Here is a 12,209-nt window from a genome sequence, read left to right as displayed (position 1 = left end):
AGCCTGGGGGGTGGTGGGAGGTGGGGGCGGAGGTTGGGGGGGGGGGTTCACAAACAAAAATTATACAGAGCATTATCTCCCTTTGACATAAAGCATGTGTTTCCTTTGACATGCAGCCATCCAGAATAACCTGAAAGATATCTGAAAGACTAAATGAAATGAATTGAACACTGAAATGTATATTAAAATAATAAGGCCAACCAAGAACAAAAAGTGTGGTGTTTTCTATTATATATAAAAAACAACTGTGTGGTAGGTTAGGTAAAAATCTGTTTTGGGGGTTTGACATTTCTATAGCCTAAAAATATAGGGTAGGATGATAGTCGTTAAACTTTCACTTTTTTTCTCTATTTTGCATGCATTAGTTAACATATTGTGAATCATTCTGCACTACTGACCAACTACCTGATTCTACCTTCTCTTTGAGCATGGTGACTTCTTCCTTGCTGATCTTCCACGGAAACTTCTCCGTGGTCTCCAGGCTGCTTCCTCATCCAGCATCCAGGGTTTGGAGAGCTCCTTGATGATTGTGTTGGTCTCGATCTTACCCAACCCACCAATCTAGACGGAAACCAATCAGGAAGGAAAATTTGAAAGCATTTGGTCTGAATAAATTGTGTCCAGGTCTTGGAAAAGACCAACGTTAGTGCTGAAAAAAAAGCGAAAAACCTGGACAAATCTGGTTTAATGATCTTGTTATACATTTTGCAACTTTGACTTAATTTTTTAAAGACCTGCTTAAATTTTACTCAAACTGTTCATCAAAATTCATTCCGCAAAGTCTTCTTCAAGTACTCAACTGTGAGTACACATTTCGGTACTCAAAATACTCATCGAAATATTCATTAAAATAATTCACCAGAGGTACACAAGACTTGTAAAAAGGTACTCAACTAATACAAAACCTCAGGATTCATTGAAAACAAATGAATCGACTCATAAAGTAGTACTCAGTAAAAAGTAGTCTACTTGTCAAAAAAAACCTACTCAACTCATACTCGACTTATCGCAGACTGCTTCACTCGTCAAGCAGACTCGACTTAAAAGACCGGAGTTATCAAACAATACCTCAATCCATTTAAAACTGGTGTTCCAGAGTCCCTAACTTAACTCAACTAAACTCAACTTAAATAGATTCAAGTTGCAAACACGGGCAAAGTTCTTGTATTAATTTTCCATTGATTAGACGCTGGAGTCATTCTGAACGACTGCAACACTCAATCTTTGGACGACTTTTATGTGTAGTTGCTCCTCAATGTTTCAAACGTCAAACTTAATTCAACTCTTTGGAATAATTTAGTTCGGCACTTCTCTGAATGCTAGTCTGAAACGCGTGTAGTTGTCAAAAGGTACACAACTCATCAAAATGCATAAAACTTGAGCTATCCACGCATACTCAGGTCTGACCCTGATCCCCCTCATAAGCCTACCTGCATGAGTGCCTGTGCCCCGGTTCTTAGCGTAGGGCTTGCTACCATGGCTGGGAATGCCTTGATCTTCTGAACATCCACCCATTTCTCCTGAGAGTCTGTTAGAAGCTCCATCAAATGTGGACTCTGCTCACCCTGTATGAAAGGCGGGACAAAATGTTTCCCCTTTAAGCTTAGCATCTATAGTTTACTAAAGAAATTAATACTCTACTAAAATAATAATTAAAAATATAATATCTCTCAAATTGTTCACACACAAAAAAGACAAATCAACCACTCCTTACGACCTTTATGTTTATGCTACAAACAACTTGCAACTGTAGCAGACTACTTATGATCTGCAATGCTATAGGTTCTGATCCCACTGCTTCACAAGGACAAACTTTGTCAAATCACAGACAACTTGCGACCGTAGCAGATTACTTACGATCTGCACCGCTAAGTTATGATCATAATGCTTCACAAGGACAAGCTTGTGTTAAATCACAGACAAGTTGCAACTGTAGCAGATTACTTATGATCAGCACCGCTAGGTACTGACCAAATGCTTCACAAGGACAAGCTTTTGTCAAATCACAGACAACTTGCAATTATATACCAGATTACTTATGATCAGCACTGCCGCATATGAGAAGGCTTGTGCTCTTGGTGATATGGGAGACGAAGTGAACCAGGGCAGGCCTGCATCCAGGGCGACCAGTCAATGCAATAATCTGTGGCCTGTACAGGAAAATACAACCATCCACAAATTGAAAGGAAGAGGGAATAGAACCTGGGACCTCCGGATTGCCGTTCCAGTGCTCCACCAACTGAGCTACCAAGCTCCATCGTGTTTAGTCTCTCATTTTGTCAATGTCTATGTTAAGAATAGGCATTGGTCAGAGTTGTAATGACTCGAGTCGACTTGAGTCACAATTTTATGCACAATTTATGTACACGTTACTTTGCGAATACAGTACGGCCGGTACAGCTGCCGCTTGTAGTGTACATGCAAACATACAACATGACACAGACTCCCGCCTTGTAGTTCTGGAACGCACAAAATAACATTCCAGGGAAAGATTTCCATATAGTACTAACATCTACACCCTGTGTACAAACCCTGGATTGGACTGAAAAATTCTAAGTGTTTTCTATCTACACATCTACGCGGGTACTCAGCAAAGTCCACTTCTGGATGTTAAGGCTATTCGACAGCCAAACGGAAAACGAATAACGATTCCCATTTTCCAATTCGACAGTTAAACGGACAATTGACGGAAAACGAATAATCGATTCCCATGTAATGCTTGTATTTTCTCACTGCTCAAATTGACTTTGATGACATGAAACTGCTATCTGGGGGCTTGTTAGTCAATACAGAGGAAAATTAGTGAACTTATATGGAAATCTTTCCCATTCCGCAATCGGACTTTTTAAGCGCATTTTATGTTGTATACTTCCAGTCACTGCTCAGTTCATTGAATTTGAAAAATGATTGTAGGTGATCAGGGAAAATAAGGTAATCCTTACTTTTAGGACACCTCTATTTTTGTACGAGTTCTGTTCAAAACTGACTTTTGCAGATGACTGTCCAGTACCAAAGTGACTTTTGCAGGAAGTCTTTTTTTCTTCAGACAAACTCATGTTAGTTATAATTTTGAAAGCACTTTCAAAGAAAATGTGACTTTCCTACCTTTTTGCAGTTTGCCATCTCAATTGCTTTTTAAATTTATTTTCTGTTTGTCATCGTCGTCTTTAACCCCTCATAAATCAAAACCCTGCCCTCTTTCTACAAAATCAAACCTGCTGATATTCAAGAGGTGTCATTGCCAAATTGTCAAATGTGTCAATAAATATCAGAATGTCACTTTTGAGGTCACTTAGTCAGCTGTTTTGGTGAGTCTTGTAACCTTATATAGGAATGGGGTCCTAAAAAAAGTAAGTTTACCGAAAATATTTAGTTGGTGGGTTTTTTCCAATTTGGTACAACTATAGAATGTAATATATTGATTGGCTCTTATCTGCTTTTTTTTAGCAAATGTAGGCCTACTCTTCAAATGCTCTGCCTATAATAAATTGACTAATTGAAGTGTGAATAAAATGTCTAGACGTGATGACTTACATGTACGTTATCGATCGAGTTGTCTGCTACATAAAATACATCAGCCTACTGCATGCATGACTCGACTGCGGACAATAATGGGATATCATCAAACAAGAGGCGGCGCCCTTCACAATTAACGGTGTGAAAAGTGACAATCTCATAACCCGTAAATTCCCGGTCGCATTAATTCCTTCCTAACGAAACCATTTCCCAATTCCTAAGCAAACAGAAAAACCGATAACGAAACCCACTTCCCCAATTCCTAAGCAAAAAGAAAAACGGATAACGAAACCAATTCCCATTTCCTAAGCAAAAAGAAAAACGGATAACGGACTTCGAATCCAAAATCCATTCTCGACAGCAAAACGGATAATGAATAACTGTTGAGGCCAGTCTTCTGCGCGCTTCTGGTTTGCGTACTGCGCGCACTTACGCGTTCTTAATCAGTTTCAAATGTTACGCGTGGCAACTACTTGTTTTCAGTTCGTTCGCCACGGCCAGCTAGACAACAATTTTCTTTTATTAAAATGTAGGGTTCAAATTCTATTTCCCCACATTTTGCCACAGGCCGCCAATTTCCAATAACGCGATCTCAATCGGACCTATAGTTTCTAGAATTATCGATGCTAGAAACCTGTCTATATGAGTAACAGTTGGTTTATTGTTCATACTGCAGGTGTCATTACATACCTCAGAACAGGCATCACAGATGTACATGTAGATTCAACTTAGAAAATGAACAACTCAATGAAAATGAGAGAGAACAATAGAGAACGGTAAAAGAATGTTGAGGCCAGTCTTCTGCGCGCTTCTGGTTTGCGTACTGCGCGCACTTACGCGTTCTTAATCAGTTTCAAATGTTACGCGTGGCAACTACTTGTTTTCAGTTCGTTCGCCACGGCCAGCTATATAGACAACAATTTTCTTTTACCGTTCTCTATTGTTCTCTCTCATTTTCATTGAGTTGTTCATTTTCTAAGTTGAATCTACATGTACATCTGTGATGCCTGTTCTGAGGTATGTAATGACACCTGCAGTATGAACAATAAACCAACTGTTACTCATATAGACAGGTTTCTAGCATCGATAATTCTAGAAACTATAGGTCCGATTGAGATCGCGTTATTGGAAATTGGCGGCCTGTGGCAAAATGTGGGGAAATAGAATTTGAACCCTACATTTTAGTAAAAGAAAATTGATTATGAACTGTAGATCTACTGAATGTGCTACCCAGTTTCTTCGTGAACATTTGTAGAGTGTAGCTATAGAACTTTGAAGTAGAATTACTGCGGGTTCCCTGTATTTCTTCACCCGTACCGGACAATTTCGGGCATCGATAAATCGTCTTGCCTTGATGATGTCGCCATAGAGGGCGCTATATATTTACCTACCGGTTTTATGATGCCGTTAAATCATTTCTGTTATATTTCACGTCGGAGAACATCAAAGAATGATGGATGCCAAAGATAGTGTTTCTCAAATTTCACCCATGAGTAACCGAACATCAAGCTCAGTTCATGTGAAAGCAGCCGCAAAACGAGCTGAACTGTTATGTAGGCAACGTCTACTGACAAAGAAACAAGAATTAGAATCTAGACATCTTGCTGTGCAACAAGCTAGGCAACAGGAAGAATTTAGACTGCAGAGAGAAAGGGAAAACTTCGACCTGCAGGTAGAAATAGAAGTTTCTGAAGCCAGTATTAGTGCTATAGAGCAATATGAAGATGAGTTTGATCAGAAAATCAGATTCAAGTTGCCCGACGAAATTCCTCATCCGGCGGCATGTGCAAGTTCTGTGTTGGGTGATAGAATTGAAGCTGGAGCATCTGAAAAGGTCTCTTCAAATGAAGAGCCCAACAAGATTGAAAATCCTTGGTCGATACCGCAAGACTTTCAAGTTAAAGTAGATGAAGTCGAAAACCGGATGCCAGAATTGACTCCGCAGGTGAATATAGGCCAGCTACACAAAGATTGTGCTCAGCTGGATCACCATGTGCCTGAGCCAACTACAGCACAACGGTATCAACCACATCTGCAGCCCATTTCCGATATCGGTGAGCTGACGCAACTTTTGATCAAGCAACAAGTTAGAGCTGCGTTACCAGCACAACAGATAGAAACCTTCAATGGTGATACACTGAAGTACACAAGATTCGTCAAGTCCTTTGAGTTCGGTGTCGAAGACAAGACCACAGACGGTAGAGATAGACTGAATTATCTTTGCCAATATACCTCCGGAGAGCCCAGCACTCTGGTAAGCAGTTGTTTACATTACCATGATGCTGAAGAGGGCTACAGCAAGGCTAAAGAGTTGCTAGCCAAAAGATACGGCAACAGTCACAAGATTGCTCAGGCGGTTTTAAACAAAGCCAATAATTGGCCTGACATCAGAGCAGAAGATGCTACCGGCCTGAATAAGTTTTCGATATTCTTATCGGAGTGCAAGAACATGACAAGTTCTGTCAGCGCTCTCAGTGAATTAAACCACACCCAGAGCATCCAGATGTTGGTCGAGAAACTTCCGTACAGACTGCGCAGCATGTGGAGAAACAAAGTGTATGAAGTGGAAGAAGAGAAAAAGAGATACATTGTCCTTGACGATCTGGTGAGTTTCGTAGATCGACACTCTCAGATACTCTCCAACCCAACGTTTGGAAGGCTACGTGAGACTCCCCACCTAGGCAAGAATAACATTGGAGAGAAGAACAAAAGAGTTCAAGTCAAGAAAGAGGTATTTGGCACCGCTGTGAATAGCCATGCAGAGAAAGCAAGGCAGAAGAAGTCTTGTCAATTCTGTGGCGGTAACTCCCATCACGCTACATTAGAATGCATGAAATTCGCGCAGCTGAGTTGGAAGGACAAGTCGTCATTCTGTTTCAAACACGGATTGTGTTTTGGCTGCCTGGGGGTCGGTCATACGAAATCAAGCTGTAAACAGAGAGAGTTAAGTAAATGCAGCAAATGTCCAGGCAACCATCCAACAGTTCTGCATAATGATGAGAAAATCACTAAGACGTCCCACCCAGCGCAGAACTCTCAGACCCAAGTCACAACGGGGTGTGCAGGTGTACTAGGGGCTGGGGCGAATTTGCACGCATCTGGCAGTCCTCGAATGGCTATCGTACCCGTCTTAGTAAAGGCATCTTCGAGTCATGAATGCATTGCCACGTACGCATTTCTAGACAACGGATGTGGAGCAGTTTTCGCAGACAGCGAGATTTGCAGAGCACTGAAGGTGAGAACAAGGAAGAGAAGTATAATACTGAAAACCTTGAATTCAGAAGAAGTTGTCGACTCTGCTATCGTGATAGATAGACTCCAGTTGGGAGGGATGATAGAGGAGAACAGCTTCATCGACCTACCTGATGTGTATGTCAAGAATGACATTCCTGTGTCGCCAGAAGACATGGTAACGAAAGATGATCTGCAGGAATGGACCCACCTGTCACACATACAACTACCACAACTGTGCAGCCCAGCGATTCCAAGGGTAACCCTAATCATAGGTATGAACGTACCAGCTGCTACAACACCAATTGAGGTCATCAGAGGCGACTCGGGAGATCCTTATGGTGTTAAGACCCCTGTGGGATGGGTCATCTATGGAGTGCCCGGCAGACCCAAATCCCAACTTGATGCGAACTACATCAACGTACTAGATGGCTTGACCAACCTGGAAAATCAATACAAACACTACATGAACTTAGACTTCAATGAAAGGTTGGGCGAAAGCCAAGATGAAAGTGCACTGTCAAGGGAAGACATGCGCTTCTTAGACATTGTCAAAGAAACTACAGAGTTTCAAGGCGGTCACTATCAGATGGCACTACCACTACAGCGACCCACAGTAAGAATGCCTGACAACCGCTCGCTGGCAGAGAAGAGAGCTGTTCAACTGAAGCGGAAGTTCGATAAGAACCAAGAGTTCAAAGAGAAATATGTGCAAGCTATGGAAGATACCATAGGCAAGGGTTATGTTGAAAAGGTTCCCGACAGCCAGAAGTTCAGAAGTGATGGTAAAGTCTGGTTCATCCCACATCACGGTGTTTACCAAGTTCAGAAGCAGAAGATGAGAGTGGTGTACGACTGCGCCGCAGAGTATGGTGGTGTTTCCCTGAACCGACAGCTGTTACAAGGGCCAGACATGACCAATGGTCTCACAGGTGTGCTGATGAGATTCAGACAAGAACCAGTTGCCGTCAAAGCTGACATAGAGGCAATGTTCTACCAAGTGAGGGTGAGATCGGAAGATAGAGATCTCCTAAGATTCCTATGGTGGCCAGGTGGAGATCTGAGTCGTGAATTAGAAGAGTATAGAATGACAGTGCACGTCTTTGGTGCAGCATCGTCTCCCAGCTGTGCCAATTATGCACTACGTAGGACAGCTACAGACAACGAACAGCGCTATCGCTCGGAAGTTACGAATGCTGTCAGGAAGAATTTCTACGTCGATGACTTTTGCAAGTCAGTACCAGATAAAGAAGAGGCCAAGGTCATCTCGAGGGAAGTGACAGACCTGTTAGCTGAGGGTGGATTCAGACTCACCAAGTGGGTCAGCAATCAGCGAGAAGTCTTACGGTCGATTCCTAGGGAAGAATGGTCTAAGGAGGTAAAAGGCCTGCAGATTGATCAAGATGTTCTTCCACCAGAGAAAACTCTTGGAGTCTTGTGGTGTATGGAGAGCGACACCTTCGGCTTCGAGATCAATGTGAAAGTTCGTGAACCCACACGTCGTGGTATACTATCCATTGTGAGTTCAGTTTATGATCCGTTGGGAATGGTCAGTGCTGCCATTATGCCTGCCAAGTTGCTGCTTCAGGATCTATGCAGATTGAAGTTGAACTGGGATGAGAAGATTCCTCAAGAACACCTGCACAAATGGAACCTTTGGCTGATGGACCTACCCAAACTAGAATGCATCTCAGTAGATAGATGCTTCAAGCCTGAAGGCTTTCAGGATCCTGTTAGTGTGCAGATCCATCACTTTGCCGATGCCAGTGAGAAAGGGTATGGCGTCGTCAGCTACCTGAGACTACAGAACAGATATGGAGATGTTCATTGCTCCTTTGTTACATCCAAATCAAGAGTGACCCCGTTGAAGCAGCAATCCATACCCAGACTTGAACTTACAGCAGCTACTGTAGCAGTGAGAGTACACAACTCGATAGTTAGAGAGCTGGAGATCCCTGTTGACCAGACTTTCTTCTGGACAGACAGTATGACCGTCATCAAGTATATCTGCAATGAGACGACAAGGTTCAAGTCTTTCGTGGCTAATCGACTTACAGTGATAAGGGACGGTTCTCATCCATGTCAGTGGAAGTATGTGAGATCAGAACAGAATCCAGCAGACGACTGTTCAAGGGGACTTTCCATCGACAAGTTCATTGCCAATAGGAGATGGTTCCGAGGACCAGAGTTTCTCTGGCATGCAGAAGCAGATTGGCCTTCAACTTGCGTGACCGAGGAGCCAGAAGTAGATCGGGACCCAGAAGTAAAGCGTGTCATGGCGGCAGTTCCGATTGAAAATCTGCTGAGTCGGTCAAATGCAGTTAAGAAGCTGATAGAATACTACTCAGATTGGAATCGTCTGAGGAGAGCCGCAGCATGGTGGCTACGGTTAAAGAGAATCCTGAGAAAGAGAAGCAAAGAAGAATTCAAACATGACGCTGTGAACAACCTCACAGTGGAAGAAATAGAAGAAGCTGAAGTGAGTATCTTGAGATGGGTTCAACATGAGGCATTTCCTCACCAGATAAAGAGGCTTCAAGAAATGAATGATGGCCCTCAAGATCTCACAAGGGAATCTCCAAAACAGCAGAAAGTGGATAAGCTGTTAGACCAGTTAGACCCAGTGATGCACAAGAGCTTGATGAGGGTCGGCGGTAGGTTACAAGCCGCTCAACTCCCAGAGGAAGCCAAGCATCAGATAATCCTGCCACAAAGGTGCCACGTGACAGACCTGATTATGCAACATACACACCAAAAGATTCACCACCAAGGCAGAAATCATGTACTTGCAGAGCTGCGCCGGAGATATTGGATTTTGAAGGCAGGAGTGGTTTTGAAGAGTGTGTTGAAGAGGTGCGTGATTTGCAAGAAAGTCCAAGCTAAATTGGGTCAGCAGAAGATGGCAAACTTACCCGCTAACAGGCTGCTATCTGAGAAGCCAGCCTTCACTAGCACCGGAATAGATTACTTTGGCCCCTTCAATATCAAGCAGGGCCGCAACATAAAGAAGCGGTATGGAGTTGTATTTACCTGCTCGACCAGCCGAGCAGTTCACATTGAGATTGCAGAGAGCCTAGACACAAGCTCGTGCATAAATGCAGTAAGACGCTTCATTGCCAGAAGAGGAAATATAAAAGAGTTGATTTCCGACAATGGTACCAACCTCGTGGGTGCTCATGCAGAGTTGAAAAAGGCGATGAGCGAGTGGAATCATGAAACTCTCGAGAAATTCACAACTGATCGTGGTATCACCTGGAAGTTCAACCCGCCAGCAGCTTCACACTTTGGCGGCATCTGGGAACGCCAAATCCGTACCATTCGGAAGATACTACAAGCCATGTTGAATGAGCAGCATATGAGAGTGTGTAGAGATGAGGAACAGCTCAGGACCTTGATGTGTGAAGTTGAGTACACAATTAACAGTAGACCGTTAACCCATGCGTCTGATGATCCTAAGGATTTGAACGCCATCACTCCCAATGATTTGCTCTTGCTGAGACCGAGCAGTCTATACGTCGCACCACCTGGTGTTTTCTCAGAGAAAGATCAGTATGCGAAGAGGCGATGGCGCCAAATGCAGTATTTGGCAGATCTGTTCTGGAAGCGATGGTCTAGAGAATACCTGATGGATCTTCAACGGCGCCAAAAATGGTTGTACCCTCAGAGGAACCTACACCCTGGTGATGTGGTGTTAGTTGCCGACAATCAAGCACCGCGCAGTTCGTGGCCCCTTGGAATAGTGGAAAAAACCTATCCTGACAAGAATGGATTGATCAGGAGTGCTGAGGTAAAAACAAGAACGGCTCTTCTGGTGAGACCGGTCTTCTGCGCGCTTCTGGTTTGCGTACTGCGCGCACTTACGCGTTCTTAATCAGTTTCAGATGTTACGCGTGGCAACTACTTGTTTTCAGTTCGTTCGCCACGGCCAGCTAGACAACAATTTTCTTTTACCGTTCTCTATTGTTCTCTCTCATTTTCATTGAGTTGTTCATTTTCTAAGTTGAATCTACATGTACATCTGTGATGCCTGTTCTGAGGTATGTAATGACACCTGCAGTATGAACAATAAACCAACTGTTACTCATATAGACAGGTTTCTAGCATCGATAATTCTAGAAACTATAGGTCCGATTGAGATCGCGTTATTGGAAATTGGCGGCCTGTGGCAAAATGTGGGGAAATAGAATTTGAACCCTACAATAACGATTCCCACTTTCCAATTCGACAGTTAAACGGAAAACGAAAAACGATTCCCGCTTTCCAATTCGACAGTTCAACGGAAAACGAATAACGATTCCCACTTTCCAATTCGACAGTTAAACGGAAAACGAATAACGATTCCAAAATTTCAAATCCTATTGAGAAAGGAATTGGGATTTCTCAATGCATGATGGGAAAATTCGGACTTAGAAACTTTTTCGCAACTTCGTCCCCAGGGATAACTTTATTTTGTAACTTTCTTTCCTGTATTAAGTACCTGTCAGTGCGTACCGCTCAACACTACGTAAACGAGATTGTATATGACACCGTTAATTCTGAAGAGCGCCACCTGTTGTTTGGTTATCCGATATCAACATTATGGATAATGTAGCGGTAGGCTAGGCCTGTTCATCAGGTAAGTCTGGATTATATTTACTTGTCAAAATTCAGCTTCCTTTCGGCGTACTGGAAAGATTCCCATATCTGGACATTACTCAATTTTCCCTTCAGTGATTTATGCCACCATTCCTGTTTAAAACGTCCAAAAATATTGGATTTAGCAGGGAAATTTGTTACCAAAAAACTATAGTCGGAGTCCCTTTACTTTAGTTACCATCGCGGTAATCCTTACTTTTTAGGACCCCGTTCCTATATAGGAAGGGAAAGACTCACCAAAACAGTTGACTAAATGACACTCAAAATTGACATTCTGATATTTCTTGGCACATCTGAACAATTGACAATGACACCTTCTTGAATATCAGCAGGTTTAATTTTGTGGAAAGAGGGCAGGGCTTTGATTTATGAGGGAAATTCAGGGGTAAAAGACGACGATGACAACCAGAAAACAGACTCAAAAACCAAGATGGCAAACGTGAAAGCTCGCTGCGATGAAAGCTCGATGCTGATTGGCTGATAAAAAAATAAACATCTTAGTCCCTATTTATTTTTAGTCTGGTTTCCAAAAGATTCAGGGGTACAACTATAGAATGCAGGGCCACTTTACTCTACATCCGCGCCTCCGTACGGCTGCGTGGAGGTGTGGAGCCGCAGTCGACCTACCTCCGAAAATCGATTGCCGCAGTCGATCTACCTCCGAAAATCGATCGTGGAGTCGTGGGATCAAAATAAGGACAGCACATAAAAAAATAAAACAGCACACCGTGTAAACTCAATGGCGCCCCCAATCACCAATCAGTAGATAGATTTGTCACAGTAATTTTCTTCTCCTTTCGGGGAAGGGCAGGGTTTTAAGAAATCAT

The 12,209-nt window shown here is 42.9% G+C and overlaps 1 protein-coding gene across 1 annotated transcript; it reads left to right on the top strand.

Moving 5' to 3' along the window:
- The first annotated feature begins 4,969 nt into the window (after positions 1-4,969).
- On the top strand, positions 4,970-10,618 carry LOC119734559. The gene has a single exon (XM_038208096.1). It carries the CDS (start codon positions 4,970-4,972, stop codon positions 10,616-10,618), a length of 5,649 nt encoding a protein of 1,882 aa, XP_038064024.1.
- The last annotated feature ends 1,591 nt before the right edge of the window (positions 10,619-12,209 follow it).

The sequence above is a fragment of the Patiria miniata genome, unplaced genomic scaffold (assembly GCF_015706575.1).
Source record: "Patiria miniata isolate m_02_andy unplaced genomic scaffold, ASM1570657v1 HiC_scaffold_10, whole genome shotgun sequence".
Lineage (NCBI taxonomy): Eukaryota > Metazoa > Echinodermata > Asteroidea > Valvatida > Asterinidae > Patiria > Patiria miniata.
The sequence above is the reverse complement of the archived record's forward strand: the minus strand, read 5'-3'. Positions and strand labels throughout refer to the sequence as shown.